The sequence below is a fragment of the Gadus macrocephalus genome, chromosome 16 (assembly GCF_031168955.1).
Source record: "Gadus macrocephalus chromosome 16, ASM3116895v1".
Taxonomy (NCBI): domain Eukaryota; kingdom Metazoa; phylum Chordata; class Actinopteri; order Gadiformes; family Gadidae; genus Gadus; species Gadus macrocephalus.
The window spans coordinates 17,878,300-17,899,471 of NC_082397.1; the positions used below are offsets into that span (position 1 = coordinate 17,878,300).

The window sequence follows — 21,172 nt, forward strand, 5'->3', positions numbered from 1 at the left end:
TCCCGAGCCTTGCTCCGACCCCGAAGAGCCTGAGCTACCCGTTCCGTACAGTGCTACTAGTACAGTGTGTGTTGACCGTGAGCACTACAGTGCTATACAGAAAGAGGCATTTTAGTGGAGTTTGAGGCAATGTGAAGCTGGTGTGTTTGTGTCTGTGTGCGGCTCACGTGCCTGCACTGTGTTGGGGCCGTGGTGGGCGCTCTCGGCGGGAGCTTTCTGCGTGTTGTGGTGGCTGACGAGGAAAGTGCGCTTGTGTGTACATTTGTGCTGTTTTTTTAATTATACATGTTTGTATTGATTATTTGATTAAACATATGACCTCAGCTAAATCCCCCCACGGACACTGTTATAAAAGAAACAGGCGTATAACGGTTTGTTTATAACGGTTGGTTTATCGCTAGCTTTAACATACACTCAAGCTGTGAGGCTTCTCTGATTTCTTCATGGACCTGTGGCACAATGCTCTGATAATCACCTCCGATGTTCCCTTATCTTTGCTAGACACTAAAAAATGGACACACGTTGGTACAGTTAGTACAACAACGGACAGTTAAGTGTTTTAAATACAGAAAAAAAAAATTGTCGCTAACAAATGTTCACTAAAAAGCCAGTAGTCTGTTACCTAGCCTCAAAGTTATGCAAATAACTCGAAATATAGAGCTTAAATCCTTTTTCCCGCTTGCTTGTAGGTGCAAGGGAACTAGCACCAACAATGCGGTGAACATCGTTAACATTTATTGTCGGTAGGTCTTGGAGACATCTAGAAAAGCCAGACATGTTCACGCTATGGACTGGGTCAGTAAGTAGACCGGAAACTAGAATGCCGACACCGTCAGTTGACTTCCGGGTTCTAGTGCACAGAGCCTATTGGCGCACTTCCTTACAAGACCGGTAACCATAGCAACGCCGGTAAACAAAAGCACTCCGGATGGCCGTAGTGCTCCCCGCACTACAGCCATCCGGAGGCGCACAGAGCTTTTGGCCGTGATATTATCTATACAATTATATTATACTATTATATATAGAACGTTATAAGACGCTATCACCGAGTGTGAGAGGCGAGGTGACGAGAAGATGGCGGTTGACCTAGTTTCAAAGTTTATACCGTTTATACTCGGTAATACCGGTGTAACATGTTGACACGACTACTACTACATGTTCCAATCTGTTAACAACAAGCAAAAGCAAGCAACCACGAACTTGCTCGCCTTCTCTGTCTGACGTGTCTTTAGGGTCATGCCATTAGATGTGGGGCCGCTCATATATCCCCCTACATTTCCGAAAATGGACTTGACCTGCAAGCTGTTTATTGGATAAACGCATTTCCCAATCCCAGGAGTCTGCTCCATTCTACGTCAATTCAAGAACAAACAAATTCAAGTAAACTGTAGTTCGTATTATTTATTTATGGCTATGAAAGTTCTGTAACGCCTGAATAATGAAGAATTAAATGAAGTAAAAAAAATAATATAAAAAAAAACATGAATGAGACATAGAGAGTAAGCAAGTGGTATAAATATTGGTTGGATGTTCTCGAGACATGTATTGTTTATTTCGGGGATTTTCACGGCGTCTTGACAGGGAATAAATTATGCTCAGGGCCGGCTTGCAGACGCCTCGCGGCCGCTCACAACTGTGGGCCGGTCCAACTGACTTCCCAGGCCGCTACACAATTGCGGGCCGGTCCACCTGACCTCACTGGCCGGCCGGCCGACCGGGAAATCTCCCGATCGTCCCGACGGCCACTCCGCCTCTGGCTGCCATCATGGGAAATTAATGTAGCCTAGGCCTATTGTAAGTAGCTTTCAATTCCTTGTTCTTTTGTTGAACATATCCCCCACTAGATTACCCCAGCCCCACACAGATTTTGTCCTGTGGAAACCTATATGGTGGAAACCGATACGCCCTCTCAACCACAAAATGTTTGAGTCACTTCTATGGAAGTTAATCTGTGCCATCGGATTTTGAAAATAAAAAGCCATTGACCTCTAAGCACTGAATATTTATGCATTGAAATAACATATCTGGATTTGAATTGAACTCCTATTCAGCTTTATTTTTGAATGTTAAAAATTCAAAATCAAATATTCAACGTTAAAAAATTCAACGTGGGGACGTCGATTACGTTGAAATTCAAATCCAGATACGTTATTTCAATGCATAAATATTCAGTGCTTAGAATTCAATGGCTTTTTATTTTCAAAATCCGATGGGTCATGATTAACTTCCATACACTTCTCCTTCGTCATGCCTAACTGATCATACCTCTCTCTCGTTGGTTACACAAATCTTACCATGGACACTCCCAGAACCCCTCTCAAATTTCAGCCAGCCAGACAATTCACGTCTGTTAATTTATGAATGGAATTCTGAACGTGTCCCGCCTCCGAAATAGCCTGGCTACAGGCATGCTGCCTTGCGCACGATTTCATTTCGCGCTGCAAGGCAGCCTGGATTCCATGGATCCGATTTTCGCCTGATGGGGAACCAATCACAGAACGGGGAGGGACGGCAAGACGATGACGACGTCTATTCGACACACCCATCGTCTTCTTCCAAATTGCGTGTGTCTCACGCATGGACATAAGAGCTGTGTTCGAAATCGTTCCCTATACACTCCCTCACTATTCCCTATATAGTGTTCATGATATAGTTCACTATATAGGGAACGAATAAACAAGAATTCGGACACTACGCTGAACATTTCTAAACGTCATTTGGGTAAATGCGCCGGCTATTTGTGTGAGGCAGGCAGATGCGCCCACATTATGTAAACAAACCAGGCGCTCACGAGGAAAGCTGGAGGTTGTATTGATGTTGAATGTTACATTTCCTTGTTCAAGTTTTTTTTAATTAATTTTGAATGTTACATTTTCTATGTTAAATCCCAAATATATTGTTGACATTTCTATACGAAAGCCGGAGACTCCATCATTAAATGTATTTGTTTTTCGCGGTTATTGAGCTTCTTCTTCTCCTCCGGAAAAACACGACCGCATTGGATTGTGGTATACGGGAGTAACATGTAGGGTACATCGTATGTACACTCAAATTTGGGGTATTTTAAGGCCCCGTCCACACGAAGCCGATTTCATGGCGAAACCGCAAAGGTCTTGTACGGTTCGGCCTTCCGTCCACACGAAGCCGGCGAATCCGCTGACCGAAACCGTAAACTTTTGAAACCACCCTCGGAGGTGGTTTCAAATCTAGCCGGTTTCGTTTTGGATTCGTGTGGACGCCTGAAACCAACTGAAACCGTAAACCATGACGTCATCGCCCCATCCCTCGACCCTCTAGCCAATGACTGTTAAGCCCGCGGAGTCTCAGAACTCACAACAAAGATGATGGCGGACTACAGCCTTGTAATCGTTCTGCAGCAGATCATGTCCCTTGTTGGGTTGCTAAGCCATTATTTATTGAGACTGTTGACTGACTGTTTGTGTTGTAAGTGGTTCGGGGGGCAGCCTTTATGCGCATACTTGCCTCTTCTTTTTATTTATTTTTCTTCTGGATTTCTGTAGTAAAAGCAGCGCCCCTTATGGGCCTGGCATGTGTGCTACAGCGTTTCTACAGATCTACCCGGTTTCGCTTGACTCCGTCTTTACGGAGATACTCCGAAACCGGATAGATCGAAACCGGAACGGTTTCGCCCGCTTCGGCTTCGTGTGGACGGGGCCTGAGTATACCACTGAGAATTCGAACACCACTACAAAATGGCAAGCACCCTATATAGTGCACTATATCCTTGATAGGGAACGATTTCGAACACAGCTATGGTCTCACGCCGAATGCGTGAGACTTGAGAGCCCTGTTACCGGTATATTATCCCGGATGTTGTCAGTCGCAGTTCAGCAAAAGAGGCGTAGAAGAAGAAGGGGGCGGGATGTTGACAGTAATGGTTGTAAAACTGCAGCGGCATATGACGAATGTATTAAATATGCAAATTTGATCGGGCCTCCTGGAAAGTATTACCAGAGACAGTGGCGGGTGAAGTGACACAATTCACCCGCCACCATACAAATCCACCCGCAAATGGCGTGTGGCTGGTGTTCATTTCCATCCCTGGCACACACACACACATGCATGCATGCATGCACCCACACACAAACACACACACGATTGGTTGACTCACGACAGGTGTCCAAGCAACATGTAGGTCATTCCTGCACTACTTCAATTACATTTTATTTGTATTCCCTTAAAGGGAAACTTCACCCATTTCCATCAAGCTTTGTATCGTTAGAAACCCACTCATATTTTTGAATGGTCGTGCATCATTACCTTATTTTCTGGAGAGACTGGAGAGATCCGTATCGATCTCCAACACTTCCTGTTTAAGATGACGCAATATGACGATTTTTGCGTAGAAGTAAATAGGAAGTGTAAGAGGGGAGGATTCTCGTAAGACTACAAGCACTGGTGCTTGTAGTTTGACGCTAGTGCTTGTAGACCCACTGACGCTACAGAACTATTAGAGCAGTGCCAGTGGGTGGCTTCACCAGCAGAAACTAATATCCACAGCGTCTGAAGCTAAGCTAACAGAGGCTGTTGATAAAACTGAAGTACAATGGCGGAAGGTACTGGATCTGACAAAGAAGATGGCACCATGCAAAAGTTCACCATTTCGAAAGAAATACAAACGAGGACTAATTCACTGAGTTCACCAACTAATACTCAACACTAGAAATGTTGTGTGAAATGATTTTCAAGCAGTCTTGCGGTATCAGCTTGGTAGATGGAACAGCGAGGTGTCCGATAGGCGGAGATATAGATCAGCGGGAGTGGCCAGCGACGCTGTGTATCGTGGTGCGTGGTGGGAGTTGTTGTCTTCAATCCACAAGCGCCAAAAAGTCACTTTCTGCCTTTTCTCGGTCAAGACGGCGCCAAATTAGAATTTTATTTTATTATTCCCAATTTCAATACATATTCATGCCTCCACCTGTGAAGTGCTCCTTTAATGTATGTTCCAGTCCAAAGGGGTTCAAGGCCATTTCTTCGCTGTTTTCTTGGTTTACGCACACACTTTTCTCTAGCCAGCACCCCCTACAGCTTCATAGTAGATATTTTACAACACTGTCGTAACAACTCGTTGACGACCCTTCCCCATGCACTTCTACGCGAGCCATGTGCATTTGTTTTCAAAGAAGCCGGCGAATGCGTGGAGCCATGTCCGAAGTAGATGTTCATAAAGTGTAGACAAGGTTATACATTTTTAAAATGGTGTATTTGTATTGCAATAAACATAAATCCATCCTTTTTTATAGTTGACGGGGAGAATTAATATCCTAGATTATAATTGTTTTATCTTTGGTTGAACAGAACAATCAGTGTAAGAGTGTTGGCCAACATAATACATAACGATAGTGCCATGTTTGGGGGTGTGTCTGTGCCGTAAAGCATTTTCGAAACTACAATCTGACTACATTTTCGAGGCGCGATTCGATACTTCCGGATTGTGTCGGTCCGAACAGAGCAAGTAAGTTGCATGTTCGCTTTTCCTTGGAGAAGCGACAAGGGGCAATGAAACACCCAGAAATGGTTGTAGAACCATCAGAATAACTCTCAACCTGCATAATTAATTTTGGCTAAAAATGTTGCATAGTTGGCCTTTAATAGGCCATACATTAATGACACCCACGTAACCCCAACCCCTAAGAGGGCAAGAAAAAACTCCCTAACTACTATGTGCATACACTAATTATTGGTGCTCTCAGTTTCAGACAGATTCATTAAATTTGGTATTGAGTAAATTGCCCTGGAGTGCTTGAAAACCCTACAGTACGGCTAGTCTGGGCACCCCTATTCTGTTTGTGTGACACTTTACAATACAATGCTGCAAAGGCAACAGCCATGACACAGAGAGTACTTTCAAATAATGAATAGTGCCTGCATTCCTGCCCACACATGCCTCTAACACAACGCTAGGAGGGCAGGTAATCTCTTCTGACATGTATGTTGATTAAATGGAGCCGAATAGCGCTGGCCAGTGGATTTGGACCGTGGAGGATTTTGCTGGCCCAGCAGAGGAAATAGAAAGCTGATTATGAAATCATGATAATCAAAAAGAGCCCGTTGACAGCTGCTGTGGAGGCCAGGCTGTCTAAAGCTCTGTGCTTTAAATTAACACTTCTGGATGGAGCGTAACACTCGGGCATTTTACACTGAAAGCAACAAAGATAATTTGATCCGATGAAAAAAGTAAAGATTCTAGATGTCCTCGCGGATACTGTACATCACATAAATAATAATATACACATATCTAAAATATACAATGCATTAAAGTGTGATAACTGAAATGCTCAACTTCATCATATCATTGGTCTACAGGAGATATCTCAGATGCATGGGACCACTGCTAAAAAGAAGAAACGAAGGTAAGACCGATTGTACACACAGATAATGGATTGTACACACTTCTTGACAGCAAAGTAATAGGCACCACATCATAGCACCACACAAGACAAGCTGGCAACATCCACCATCCACCATCCAACATCAGCGCTGAACCAATGAAAGCACAGGGCTTGTTTAAGGAAGTATCACATCGTCAACATCAACAGGTGAACCCAGAAGGCGGTTTCTCACAGTCCGAGTGACTTACCATCATGGAATGTAGGTGGTTTTTTGTCATGTCTCTGGAGGGCCGTGCTGTTGCATGTTAAAGAAGGGGATGCTGACGTGGCCGTGGTCTTGATTACCATGGCTTTGGCATAAGGCTCCTTGACTGCAGTGGCAATAGCAATGCTAACCACCATGCACCTTTCAAATGGAGAGATGGAGGGATGAAAGAAATATTAGTACAAAGGGTCATTAAATGAAATTGTCAAGTTGCTTGAGTAGATGTAGTCAAAAAGGTGATATCACCTGTGATTGTTTTATAATGATCCCGCAAAGTGGAATACACTTCCACAAAGAGGAAGGAACACAAAACAAAGGAAAACACACTATAGTCCTCATTGTTAATCTTCCCATTTGCAAAATGTTACATAACTAGATTGAGCACATTTGATGAAGGGCTGCAACTAGCAAATATTTTCCACGTTGAGCAATATCTGCTCCTAAATGACGTCCAGAAAATTAAAGGAGTCTTTATTGTTGTGGCTCTCACAGGGTGCGTGCAATGTTATTTTAAAACCTATTTTGTTCACCCATTCAAGTGAAAACGATTTTCAATGCGGCTTAGCTATATGGCAGGAAATGCAGTGCGTGTTGTAGGCCTACTCTGTGCATGGTTAACTTAATACTTTAAACCACTCCTTCAGCCATCAAGACGCTTTCCCATTGTTTCCTTCCTCTCAGCGACAAAGAACCCGGTACAAACAGTAACCCCCACTTGCCATTGGGAACAACAGGTGTATTTGGTGTAACATACAAAGAAGAAATAGGTTTCTTGGATAAGTGTTTTTCAATAAGAATCACTGGACTACTGGGCCAGCAGTTGGCAGTTTACGGGGCTGGTTGGTATAAGCCGATTCAAGACACCCATGCACGATTCTTATTATCGCTTGCAGTGAGCCACCGTTTGGTACTGCTCAATGATTTTGTGTTCCATCACTGAAAGCCTAGATCCTGTTTGAAACTGTTTGACATTTAAACTCAAAGAGCGACCCAAACATTCCCTTAGAGCTCACGTTGCTAGAACAAGCTCTTGACACTGTATTCGTTGTTTCTCAATTATTTCTTGTGCTTCCAGAACGCACGCATCCAAATCAGCGTCAGATGTCAAAGCCCTCGGTATGTACCATCAAGTTTCTCTACTGTGTCACATCAGCATAGTGTTTCCTCTGTCATGAAGATTAGCTCTGCAGTGCCGCCCTGTGGTCAATGAGCCCAATTCGTACGCCTCCCTTTTCACCCAGCGCTGCTATCCGAGGGTTCTGACTCTGAGATTTATTTGACTCAAGCGTAGTATTTTCGTTGGGGCTCTGTGTTTATATACTAGGTTCCTCAATCACTCATTTCTCGTCGCACCTTATTCATTCCCACATTCAGTCGTGGAGTGCACCGGTGAACAGACGCTTTCTTCCCCTGACGAGCTTTCAAATAGGCCTGAACGTTTGCCGTTCTGCCACTCAAATCAAGAAAACCAGATCCCCTGAGTAAAATCCCATTTGGGTATTGCAAGAGAGAGAGAGAGAGGGAACCTATTTTTATTTTATATGCCGGTTACCATAACCTACTTGGCTGCCGGAAAATATGATTGGGATGATAGTGCCATTCAATTTTGACTATGCATCAGTGCTGTTTTTCAATCTCTCAAAATTGTCTCTCCCCCCCATCGACGGCAGATAACCCCTGCGGTAATGCTGCTGCCTGGCCGGCTTCCATGAGCCAAGAAGATTTAGCCCACGTTACAAACAGTCAGGATGAAGGTAAATATAACATCAAGTAGGCTAAGCTCCTCTGTGTGCCTGAGTTCATTCGCAGTGTCCGTGGGCCTGAGCTATAAAGACAGAGTCAGTAAAGAGCAAAAACGATGCAAGGCCCTCGTAAGGATTCACGCTCTGTCGTAGGGGGGGTGTGGGTCTAGCCTCCGGGTTTGATGCTAGCATTCCTCCGACCTGAGCAGGGCACGAATAAATAAAACATATCCATCTGTATTTTGTCATTGGTTTATGATGATATTATATATACTTGATATTTTACCTTGACTCAATGGCATATTTCATGAAACTACTGTGAACTAGTACTAGGAATGGAGCGGTACAGAGTCCAAACCCTCTTTGGTCACCATGTGTCTACCTTGATCTCTGTGTACAATGCCACGTGTGTGTCTCTGGCTACAGGGCCGGGGAAGTCCAGGCGTAGGACGGACGCTAAAGGAGCCAATGGAAGCCGCCCGCCGTGCGCCAAGAGGAAGGATAAACCGCTCCCCCAGGTACGACTGACATTCACACTTTGAGCCGTAATGTGTCCATGTAATTGAATCATTGAATCAAATTGTTTTGACTTGATGTAATTCAACCCCAGTCAATTATACAATTGTATCTTTTGATGTTGTCAATCATTGCTATGGAAACCAGTCACACTGTAGTTGAGTGCTGCTGCACACGATTAGTGTGTTCCTCAAACAAACAATGTCACCTTTTTATTTGGATCTGCAGGCTGGTGTGTTTGAGAGAAGGAGGCTGAGTGAGGACTGGTGTGGCAGCCTCCAGAGAGAGCCTGTGAGTGACCCCCTGTGACCCCACTATCCTGGACTGCACCGAGGCTACTGATGTGTTACACGTCACAATATAAGACCTCACATCACAGTATTACTTAATGTATATTGTTGCGTTTGGTATTTTTCTATAAAGCCAAGTGAACTTCAATCTTGATGCCAATGGCTCAATCACAGACACACAGACGTCTGTGATTGGCCACTGGCTCTGGCAGGACTGCCTGTGTGTTAATGTGGACCAAGCGGCTACTGTGTTCACATTTGATGCCATAGAATCGTCTTCTCAAAGCAACATTATTTGATTTTTAATATTTGTGTGTATATGTGTGTGTGTGTGTGTGTGTGTGTGTGTGTGTGTGTGTGTGTGTGTGTGTGTGTGTGTGTGTGCGTGTGCGTGTGCGTGTACTTGGGTGGGAGGGTGGGTGTTTAAATCCAAAAAAACAGGACTGTTGGAATAAAACACACGCACAAAATTACACACAATGTTTACCAGAAAAAGCAGTCATCTGTTTCATGTGTCGGTCCATCTCCAGAGCGTCCATGCTAACGGCGTGGCCACAGAGCCCAGATCAGCTGCTAAAAGAGGCCACAAACCTGGGAAGAAGGTGGTCGGGAAGGCTGGTAAAGAGGGTAGAAGGAGGGGTCACAGCAATACAGGTACAGACCTGATACGCCCTTACTGCTCAACTCTGGAATGTATTGCAAGAATCCTACTTAATATCACCAAAACACTAAGCGGCGATTGATCCCATATCAAACTATTATTGAAATCCGAACCACATTTGTAGAATATAACACAATCTCTATCTGCATGTCTGTTTTGGTAACCAAATTATCCCCTAGAGACAGACTATATACTACTTACACATATTGCTTTGTCATTAAACACACACCACTGACTAAACAGGCCTGTGGTGGGCTCAGTTATTTGTTTGCGTTGACACGTTCATCCCTCCTTTCGCTCGGCCTCCAGGCTCCATGTGCGCCGCCACACAGGCAGCTCCCTCCTCAGACGACCCATACAGGACCTACCCAGGCAAGGCCTCCACGCTGCCTGTCCAGAAGACCAGCAGCACCCACCCCCATCACCCCCAGAACCCCCAGCAGCGGCTGGGCAACGTGGCCGGGAGCAGCCCAGCCTGGTCGGACGTCAAGCACACCTGCTGCAGGCCGCTGGCGGACTACCGACCCCACTCCGGCGACTTCACGGCGTCGTGTGGGAGGGAGTGGGAGGAGACAGCAGACCAGGAGGCGGGGGAGAAGGCTCTATCGGGCCCTCGGGGGCCACCGCGAGTGCGCCGATCCTCCACTGATACAGACCTGACGGATCCAAATGTAAGTGGCCTTTTATGATGATCATTCACCATGACAATGATGATAATGTATTATTATTATTATTAGTAGTAGTAGTATTATCTCTTACGTATTATTGTATATTGTTTTTTTATTAACGGAAAGATTCAGGTGTTTTGGGTCATAACATCTTCGCCTTTCCACATTTCTCATTCACTTTTTGTAAAAAACATATACCGTGTCCCCGATAAACTCATCTGGTTGTCCTATTATTTGTATATTTATATTCCAAGACTGAGTGCAAAGTTGACAGAGCGCAGTGCATCGAATCTGTGTCACCTACATGTCACTTGTTTGAAACTGAACTCCAAGTTCAGCTGATACCCGAGACACACGTCAAGATTATCCTGAAAGGTCAGTGACCTGCCGGGCTCCCTGAGAGCTGGTCACACCGAGTTAAGCCTGCGGTATAGCTGTGAACAGATGCGAGCGCTATACGCTCGACATGGCACTAATTATTTGTGTAGGATCCACATGACAACGTGAAGGGGGTTTGTTTAACGTGAGAAGGATGATCCCGTATTGCGATCAGAAGGTCCTTCTGGTAGAATCCCATTCGTTGCTGATTAAGCGAGGGCTTGTGCAGGGTCCGATGCAGACACTAGGGCTGGGTTATCCCGTAGGAACCCTTCTCCTCCTCTATCTCCTGCTGTCATCCAGCTCAGCTCTCCTGATCCGTTCCTCTCAGTCTTGACAACAATTATCATTGTTACATCAGTACGTGACCCAGACACCAGCTATGACATCGTCTTGGGTTATAATTTACATTAAAATGAACAAGATAGTGTTTGGTCTCCAGAATCTCATCCAGATGTTATGCGTTGACTGAGTCCGCCCGTGGCGGGACACTGAACCAGGTTCCAAATACCTGATCTGATCCCAACCATTTTCTCTGATGCGTAACCGAGTGCATCTAAATCCACCTGATGCCAAATGTGTTCTGACGTGATACCACACTGCGTTACACAAGGTTCCTATTCTGTCAACATAGGAACATCATAAAAGTAACATTTGCTAATATAATGATATGTGAGGTCACTATGGATTTATAAATTACATGAAGGATGGATTGATCAACTCAGGTACATTAGAAAAGGATTGAATAAGCCTTTATTTCTGGCTATATACAATTTTTAAGACAGATATTACAATTTTTAAACTCTGTTTAGAATTAATATGTAATTTCTAAATGCTGAATAAAACATTTCAAGTCCTAACTCAATATGTAATTTACAAATGTTTGGCGTAGAAAGTACTTACTTTAGAAAAGCTCACAAAAAGTTGACACAAAGTTTATTCTGTGCATTTTATAATATAGTTGTTGAAAGGATCAGGTTCTGGCTTCAAAAGCAGACTGTAATTCAGGTTCAGAGGGTTTAAACAAAAAGGGGTTTACTTGATCTTGAAAAGTTGGAAAACTGCTAGAATAAATATTTTACTGAGTTAAGATACTGAACAGGTTTTTAAGGTTTTTATTAAATAAACCCCTAAAAAGCTACCCTCTCCGGGAAAGGAGAATTAAAATATCATAAATGGATGTATAGCAAAAGAGAATTAACTTCAATAAATAATATCCAGAATAGATGATAACGTAATAATAATGATACAATTAAGGACAATAATAGCAACAATAATCAATTAATTAATATTAGCATTTAGCCACTTTTGCAAGGCATTCGTAGCATTTTACATAGTGAGTGTGTGGGTGTGTGTGGTGGGGGGGATCACACCACAGCCAGTACCATTACATTATAGACTATTTGTGTTAATCTTTCACTTTCTTCTGCAACATTTGAGGAGGCGGGTATTGGTGACATTTTGTGAACGGGGTCCTCTGGCTTTGTAATGAAAACGATGGAGATGAACAGCCAGGTCCCCGGTGGCTGTGGGGCAATAGATTAGAAACCTTAATCTGGATTGAAAGGAGCTAACGTCTGATTGGAAGCAGTGGGATTAGCGAATGTTATTGTCAGTGGACTTCTTTTTTTTATAAGACTGACCTGATGAACCGCGTGCAATTCAAACACAGTGAAGGGCTGGGTTAACATAACTACATGTTCCTACCGGTCCTACATGTTGACGTCAGAGCCTCTGCTGTATACGTCAAAGGTCCCCTGTCCTGTGAAGAGCTTTACAACAAGAAGGTTGACATTCAAATGGAATCGCCATTGACAGACAGTTTACATCCCATCAAGAACAAATCATAGCTGGTCTCTTTATCTCTCATTCCATTGGTCGTCCTCTCAATTTCTCATGCTCTCTCTCATTCTTTCCCCCTGCCTCCTCCCTTTCTCACTCTCTTTGAGGGTGTACGTTCAAAATAATAACTTTTCTAAAGAAGTAAGGTTGAAGAATGAGGCCTGAAGAGGAAGTTGTTTCAACACACTAAAGTAGAGTCCTCGCGGGGCCACTTCCTGTCAGGGAAGTGGCTGGCGGGTTGAGAAATAAAAGCCTTCGGAGGCCAGCGGCACGGAGGAGGTGGAAATGTGATGACACATGTTAAACAATGGAGTGGAACTAAAATGTTTTTATGTTTATATTGTTAGGTCCAAGCTAAAGTGTTAGATGGATGAGTTTCGGACAATTATGTAATTATAAGAGCAATACCCGTCTCTGATCAAACCATAGTGGCCACCACGACACGGCTTTACTAAAACATACCAAATTAATTTGGCCAATGAACTTCTATGTACCAATTCTGACAAAGAGCATTCAGCGTGAGTGTGCCTGCCTCAAATGTAATCAACATAGAATTTGCGTCTTTTTGATTCATGCATGTTGCGGGAGTACCGAGTTTCTGCATAAAAAAATTGCGAAGCGTCATTCAAGTACTTTACAAGATGTCTCATCACAAAAACCAAAGTTCTGTATTGCTATTGTTCACCGTGTGGCGAAATGCTCTTCAACAGGAATTGGCATGAAAATGTTGTCCTTTAATTGATTGCGATGGAGCACGTATCATAGATTATAGAACATAGACACCATACATTTGAAAACATTTGGGCAAATGTTTACAAAATAATATATTTAAAGTATATATTCTATCATACCTTTTATATTTGGTTGCCAAAATTTGTCTTTAAGTATGAAACCTTTAAGAATCCAGTACAAGCCAGGACTTGTGTTCTGTTGTCAGTCTACGTTTGACGTAATAATGTTATTATTTTACACCTGATAAACCCAATTTATGAATTTCCTTCCAATTTCTACTAACGAAACCTGTGGTGTTTTATAAGACGGATCAAAATAGCTTCTTTAATCGCATGTTAAACATCCTTGGGAAACTTATTTTGCAGTAATTGACAGAAAGTCAATTTCACCACATCCTGCGTGGTTTGAGGAAGTGGGCAGGCTGACATCAAGGCAGATCTGCTGTTCAAACATTTCCTACCAGTACAATTCAAGAAGCGAGAACAAAAACAAGAGCCAGTATAATTTACAGTTAAATATAATACAAAATGCTACAAAGGGCTGCCTCAAATGTTTCAGATAAAACCAAGAGCCACAAACCAAAGGTAAGTGAATTTTGAAATAAAAGGAGGAACATTTAAAGAGTCCAGTATTTCATGCAAATAACATAATTACCTGCTACCAAAAATCTGTGTTTGATCAAATTTAACAAATATTGGTTTCAAAGATTATTACTTTACTTTTTGGTAATCTTGGTTAGTGAGTTAAACAAAATTGACATAGTTCCCCCAAAAAAGTAAAAGTGGGATGGTATGTTTAAAAAATGACTATAACATTAACATTAGAACGTATGTGTGTATACAGGGAGTCCCAAAGCAAGACGTGAGAGGAATGAAGAGACAGGCCTGTCTAGGGGCAAGGCCTCCATATTAAAATAGGCTTTTCAAGGATTATTCATTTATAGAATTATTTCGACGGCATTTGGGATGTGGGGTCCACAGTGAGAAGATTAAGTGAACTCGTGGCTTATGGAAAATTAAAAAAAACGAAAGCATTTCAGCAGTACTTATGGGGTCATGTCTGGCACACAAATGTGAATAAGCTAGCACTCCTCAATGCTGTTCTAAAACCTGGCTGCAATCGTGCAACCAACCTTCTACACATCAAATCATGACACTATTCTGGATTAATCACACCAGCCCACATACGACGACCACAATCCTATTAATTGACCCGATGGAGGTCTCATATTGTGTCTCTAATCCATGCCCACAGCGCTCCACCAGCTTTGGGAGGTTCGAGGGCCTCAGAAACCCACTATCACACTCCAAGCTGGAGGAGAATGGTACCGCAATGGTTGGTAGTTACATCACAGCCTTACTGTACCTTGTGTTGATCATTTTCTGTTCCTTTTATTTATATTCACTGTTTTTACTATGATTTTTCTGTGTTTGACCTCCTGTGAACGTAACATTATTCCTCTGTATCAATGAAGTAATGAAGAATCTGAATTATTGAAATTGAATACAACTCCATGTCCTCACAAATACATGAAGTTGCTCAGTGTACAGTTTTTTAGCTTAACAAAGTTTTTTGTTTTTCAAGCAGTAACTATAACATAGAGGCACGTCTTCTACAGGGGATAGCAGTAGTAGGACAACCAGTTATGTTTACACTAACTGGCCTAGTAGATGCCAATTGGTCTTGAGAATGTCTTTGCCTTTTACGTAAGCTTTTTCACAGAATTCAATGGACTCATTTTGGTGAATTGGTAAAGATTTGTCTTTACCAATTCGAGGGCCTCAGAAACCCCTTTTTGACCAAAGCTCTTCCATGTTTGGATAGATTAAAGAAGAATTGGACGGTTTGGAATCCAATAAGTCAGCTGGACTGAGCAAGAAGATGAAGGCGATTTCACTGACCATGCGCAGAAAGATGGGCAAGAAGCATCAGAAGGCATGCTTTGAAGAGATGGTAAGATACAGGAAATCCCACACAGAAACACAAAAACACAGCAACGCAAAAACAAAATGACATAGAAACAGAGGAACATACAAACACATCTGTGACCTGTCCTGTTATCCACACACACACACACACACACACACACACACACACACACACACACACACACACACACACACACACACACACACACACACACACACACACACACACACAATGATGCATGTATTACTTGGAGGTTAATCAGTTTCCATCATCGCTGCTGATATTACATCCTTACATTTACTTCTTTTTTTTTATTATTTTTCTTGCAACTTGATCCACAGGTCTAAATGTTAAAATTGCTTAGCAAATAAACACTTTAAACGGTTATCCTTAGTGGAACATTTAGGATTAACAATTCAGCAGATGTATTATTTCTGCAATTTAGGGTTAGTTACTCTTTGTAACATTCCTGGCACTGATTCTGCCAAAATAATGACATCTGTCTCTCATGAACAGACATGGCGGTTTTGAAACTTTGCTCACTAAGCATGTATTTGACCTTTCAGGGTGATGACACAGACAGAGAGCCAGATGGAGAGGCAGAGAGTTGTACTCAAGAGAAAGCTTCTTCGAAGACCAGGAACTCTTTAGAAAGTCTCTATAGTGGCCAGAGCTCTTCCAGTAAGTTCCAGCCTGTAAATTGTTCTATAGCTCTTCTTCTCCCCCTACTGGTGAGAAAGCAAACAGCGCTGCTTTACAGCTGCAGAAACACTGTATTCACAACCCATTGTCTCGTGTTTACTGGTTCAGGTGGGGTAACCACTGAGTCCAATGGCTCCAAGAGAAACAGTCTTCGACTGGAGGAGGACGGATCCTACCCAGGACAGTTCTGTGGCCGAGCCCGAGTCCATACAGACTTTGTGCCCAGCCCGTATGACACGGATTCCCTCAACCTCAAGGTGCAGCAGATTGCATTGTTGATAAATGACCTCAAGCGAAAGCAAAGTTGCATTGTAATATTTTGATCAAGTTAATTTAATTTAAAAGAAAAAAAGTCTATTTTGTTATTGATTCATTTGTATACTGAGAAATAATTCCCCCAAAAGAACCTAGTGATTCGTTATGTTTTGGCAGGCTGGTGATATCATCAGCGTCATCAGCAAGCCTCCGATGGGGATCTGGACGGGCATGCTCAACAACAAAGTGGGCAACTTCAAGTTCATCTACGTGGATGTTTTGGTCGAAAAGGAGAAAGAGGAGGAGGCCCCGAAGATCAGACAACAGAAGCTGAGCAGAAGGCCAAGGCCCAACACCCTGCTGGAGCTGCTGGAGCAGCTTCATTTACAGGTGAGGAAGGGCCCTGAGGCAGGTCCACCTGAAACCCAGGAAGTAATTCAACAATGTCCCATGTCCCCTTTACTGCGTCAAAGAGACATAGGAGTTATCCACTGGTTAAACATGTTTCAATAGTTAAAATAAATGAAGCACAGTTTTATTACTTAATCATCCCGGTTTAACCTATGCAAGTCTGATTGCTGACATGGCGACCCGTCAGAGATGTGTTTATTGATGAAACCATGGAACCACGAAATCCCACACAGAAACGCAAAAACACGGCAATGCAAAAACAAAGCGACATAGAAACACAGAAACATACACAAGCACACACACGCACACACACACACACACACACACGCAAGCACGCCACACACACACACCCAAACACTCGCACACACACACACACACACACACACACACACACACACACACACACACACACAAACACAGATGCGTGTATTACTTGGAGGTTAATCAGTTTCCATCATCACTGCTGATGCCACATCCTTCAATTACTTTGATAATTTTTTTTATGTTCTTTCTGGCAACTTGGTTATCAACTGGTCTAAATGTTTATATTGCTTAGCAAATAAACACTTTAAATGTGATCCTTAGTGGAACATTACGATTAACAATCCAGCAGATGAATTACTTTCTGTAATTTTGAAAATTTGATGCAAATACAATAGTCCCAAGTCTCTCTTTGTAACATTCCTGGCACTGGTGTTCTCAGGAGTACGCCTCAGCCTTGCTTCTGAACGGTTACCAGACGGTGGATGACCTGATGCATCTAAAGGAGAAACACCTGATAGAGCTGAATATCAAAGACCCTGAGCACAGACGCAGGCTGCTAGCTGCAGCGGACTGCTGCTACACAGAAGGTCAGTAACACACTACTACTACTACTATTGCTACTACTACTACTACTACTGCTACTACTATTAATACTACCAATACTACTGCTACTAATATTAATATTACTGTACTGCTAATAATACTTATACTACTGCTGGTAATACTAATATTTCTGCTACTTCTAATAATACAAATTCTTGATTGCATTTATAAAGCGCTTTTCTAGATACCCAAAGCACTCAACATATTGAGAGTGTGTGTGCAGGGCTCTCAAGTCTCACACGCTAGGCGTGAGATACACACAATTCAACCCATGGACAAGCTCACACGCCACACTTCGTATTTCTCATGCAGAGAAATGACCAGTATAGCGCCCACCAATTTCCGCCAGTGTAAAACAGTGTAAAAGGTAGGAATCAAATGGGTTCCCCGTACGTAGGGTAACCAGACGTCCTCTTTTGCCCGGACATGCCCTCTTTTTGAGACACTTTAAAAAAAATGTGTCCGGGCTGAAATTCAAAATTGTCCTGGATTTTATTACAAAGCCTCACATGTTCACATTGAATTTGCGTTGCGTTTCTCTGGGTCGTTCACAAACTAGTTAGGCTACACCCTCCCCTACTTAGTTCTGTTCGCTTTGCATTGGTGGAAGTGAGTAGGGGGAGAGGTTAAGTAGAGCCTTCAGAATGAACGGTTTGACTTTAGAGTTAGCGTCATGTTTTGTATTTATTTTTTTACCATTATTGTTTTATAGGGACAAACATTAACACATTTCTCCTACAGGGGATTGATGAAATTCTATCTATTGAACAGAAAGAAACACTTGGTCATACTTTACAAACTTGACCACAGCATTGGCCTATTGAATGAGACAGATATATTTTAAGCATTGGGCCGAATGCCATATAAATATATCTTTTTGCACGTTTGCAATGTTTAAAATTTCAGGGAAAAGTATATGCCTCTACTGGTGTTGCTAAGGCCAATAGCCTTTGGAGGCTGTGTTTCTGAATATAAGTGTTAAGGGACAATAATGCTTACTATCATAGTCACCATGTCTCATTGGTGTGCAGTCACATGTTAATATACCCATACCCCCCCCCCCCCTCGCCGACAAAATCTCACTCTGAACTCAGTTCAAAACTTGAGAGCCCAGTGTGTGTGTGTGTGTGTGTGTGCGTGTGTGTGTGTGTGTGTATGGGGGGGGGGGGGGGGGGGGGGTATGAGGTACACCTCATCCACTACTATTAGTACTACTAATACTACTTCTACTACTACTGCCTCTGCTTCTACTGCATCTTATATTAATAATTCTACCACTGCTTCTATCAAATAGGAGCATCAATGATTAAAATAATGAAAGAAGAATAGCTAAAAGGGCAATCAGAGTCTCTTAGAAGAGAACACCTACAACCCTGTTATTATAATAATGTGACGACGTGGAACAAGCTCTAGTCGTGAAGACACTGAAGGAGGCAACAGCACGTCTCCCTCACCCCAACTAAAGCAACTCACCCTGCATGCTGAAAGAGGCTTGTCATGTGACTTCCTCTCCTGCACGCTTAATGTGAAGAGGCCGATTGTGCTCTTCTAATCTGCTTTTTTTTAACCAGAAAGATGCTTATCTCTGTACCGAGTGGTAAACAAACCTTTCCACTTAAGTCGAAAATAATTGTAATTCTGGGGGGGGGGGGGGGACTTTTCCAGGTGGGTCTGCATGACAGACTTTTCCAGGTGGGTTTGTGTGTGTGTGTGTGTGTGTGTGTGTGTGTGTGTGTGTGTGTGTGTGTGTGTGTGTGTGTGTGTGTGTGTGTGTGTGTGTGTGTGTGTGTGTGTGTGTGTGTGTGTGTGTGTGTGTGTGTGTGTGTTTGGTTTAGTGTGAGAGCAAACAGATGGCCGCAGGGTGACCTTCTAATGTGAGAGTGCTGACGTCAGATTCAAGCAATTTAATCAAGCTTAACGGCTATTATTCTGGTGGAGTGGCCACCTGATCACAGAAAGCCTTGGATTAAACATGACTAAATCATAGGTACATTTATTCAAAGTCAAAATTAAAGAACTTTTGCAAAAATGTTGATATTGAACTACATTTCAAACATATGCAAAGACTATTACAACACTTGTATCTCACGATGAGTCATTCGGGATTAGCATTAAAACTAACATGAAGGAAGCACACCTTCAAAATCAAAAACAATTTTACTCTATTAAAGTCGTGTCGATTTTGCCCCTCCCAGTTAGTAGGCGAGACTTTCAGTATTAAAAAAAGTTTCTTTAATATTTTAAGCATGAGCTTGTTGACATGCTGCACATGACTTTTGAACTTCCGCTTTAATCCATCATATTTTCACGTGCTAGTTGGTGTTCAGTAGCACCAGTGCCACATTGTGATCCAAACAAACCGATGTCCTCAGGTGATGGGCAGAGAGCGGCGGAGGAGGGGAGATCTACCTGTGGTCTGCCAGAGGAGGACATGGAGGGTCTCCGGGACTCCGGCTGCTTCATCCCCTCAGAGGGCTCCGACCCCCTGAAGGAGGAGGGAGACCCTGCCCCCAGCACGGCGGAGGGCTAGCCTGGGTCAGCACGGCCGCCCCCCCATGGAGGTCTTGATGTCATTATGACATTCTGGGATGTCATTGAACACATTGAATCAAACCCAGAGTCCCTGAGTCCCTTAGTAAGGGCGAGGTGGTGAATTTGGTTCTGATATGCGCCCAACAAAGGGGTATAACATTCCTGGACAGTGCTTTATTTTGCCAGGGTAAAAAAGGCCCCTTCTAAAATAAATTAAAATAAGTTCTGCATCGTGATATTAGTAGGTGAAAAACTGAGGACAACATACTTCTCTTGACCTGGGATTTTTGATACCTTACATTGCTCAGAAAAGTAAAATTATTAACGGATCTACTTGTATATAATGTATATATATATATATATAATATATATATATAAATGCAGGGCTTTCTTTTTATAAAGCCTTTATCATAATCATATTTTTTTACTACCTCAATGAAGGCATTGTGAGGTAGTTACTAATGTAAAGTTTTCGTTTCCCATTATTACATTTCTAATTGAAATAAAGAATGGAACCAGAAAAAGGAACTTTTGCAAGACTCTCTCTCTCTCTCTCTCTCTCTCTCTCACTCACTCACTCACTCACTCACACGCTCTCACGCTCACTCTCTCTCCCTTTACTACATTACCCACAATCCCTGTGTTTTAAGATTCATCACTCTCCTCACTGTTTTGTTAATTAAAGCAATAAAATAATAAATAAGAAAAGTAGCTTGTTGTTTGTTTTCTGTTTCATATCAAGATAAACTCTGTTTTGTAGCCCGGAGGGGACAGCACGAGGAATAAGGAACTGGCTACTCGCCTGTTCTCAGTCCGTTCAGAATCATAACATAACAACCCTTATGTTCTATATGAGACAGACTTCTATGTTTAGATATGACCATGTGTTTCAATGTTTCTTGTAAATGAATTCATGAATGCATAATGCTGTCATCAATAAAAATTATTAGTTTCTTACGCATATTGCTTGTATAGATATTGAATGAAATATCAGTTCACACTTTTGCTTCTGTTAGAGGAAGTGCTAAA

General features: G+C 42.6%; 1 protein-coding gene across 4 annotated transcripts; it reads left to right on the plus strand.

The window, feature by feature from the left end:
- Positions 1–10,376: 10,376 nt before the first annotated feature.
- On the plus strand, positions 10,377–20,854 carry samsn1a (SAM domain, SH3 domain and nuclear localisation signals 1a). Of its 4 annotated transcripts, none has more exons than XM_060074192.1 (8): positions 10,377–10,498; positions 14,702–14,782; positions 15,272–15,400; positions 15,943–16,057; positions 16,181–16,335; positions 16,511–16,723; positions 17,448–17,595; positions 19,984–20,854. In XM_060074192.1, exons 2-8 carry the CDS (start codon positions 14,780–14,782, stop codon positions 20,139–20,141), a joined length of 921 nt encoding a protein of 306 aa, XP_059930175.1. In that variant the 5' UTR covers positions 10,377–10,498; positions 14,702–14,779; the 3' UTR covers positions 20,142–20,854. The 4 variants fall into 4 exon arrangements, with proteins under 4 accessions (XP_059930175.1, XP_059930176.1, XP_059930177.1 ...); XM_060074193.1 differs by having other exon boundaries at positions 10,421–10,498; positions 16,187–16,335; XM_060074194.1 differs by lacking the exon at positions 10,377–10,498 and adding an exon at positions 13,866–14,031.
- Positions 20,855–21,172: the final 318 nt, after the last annotated feature.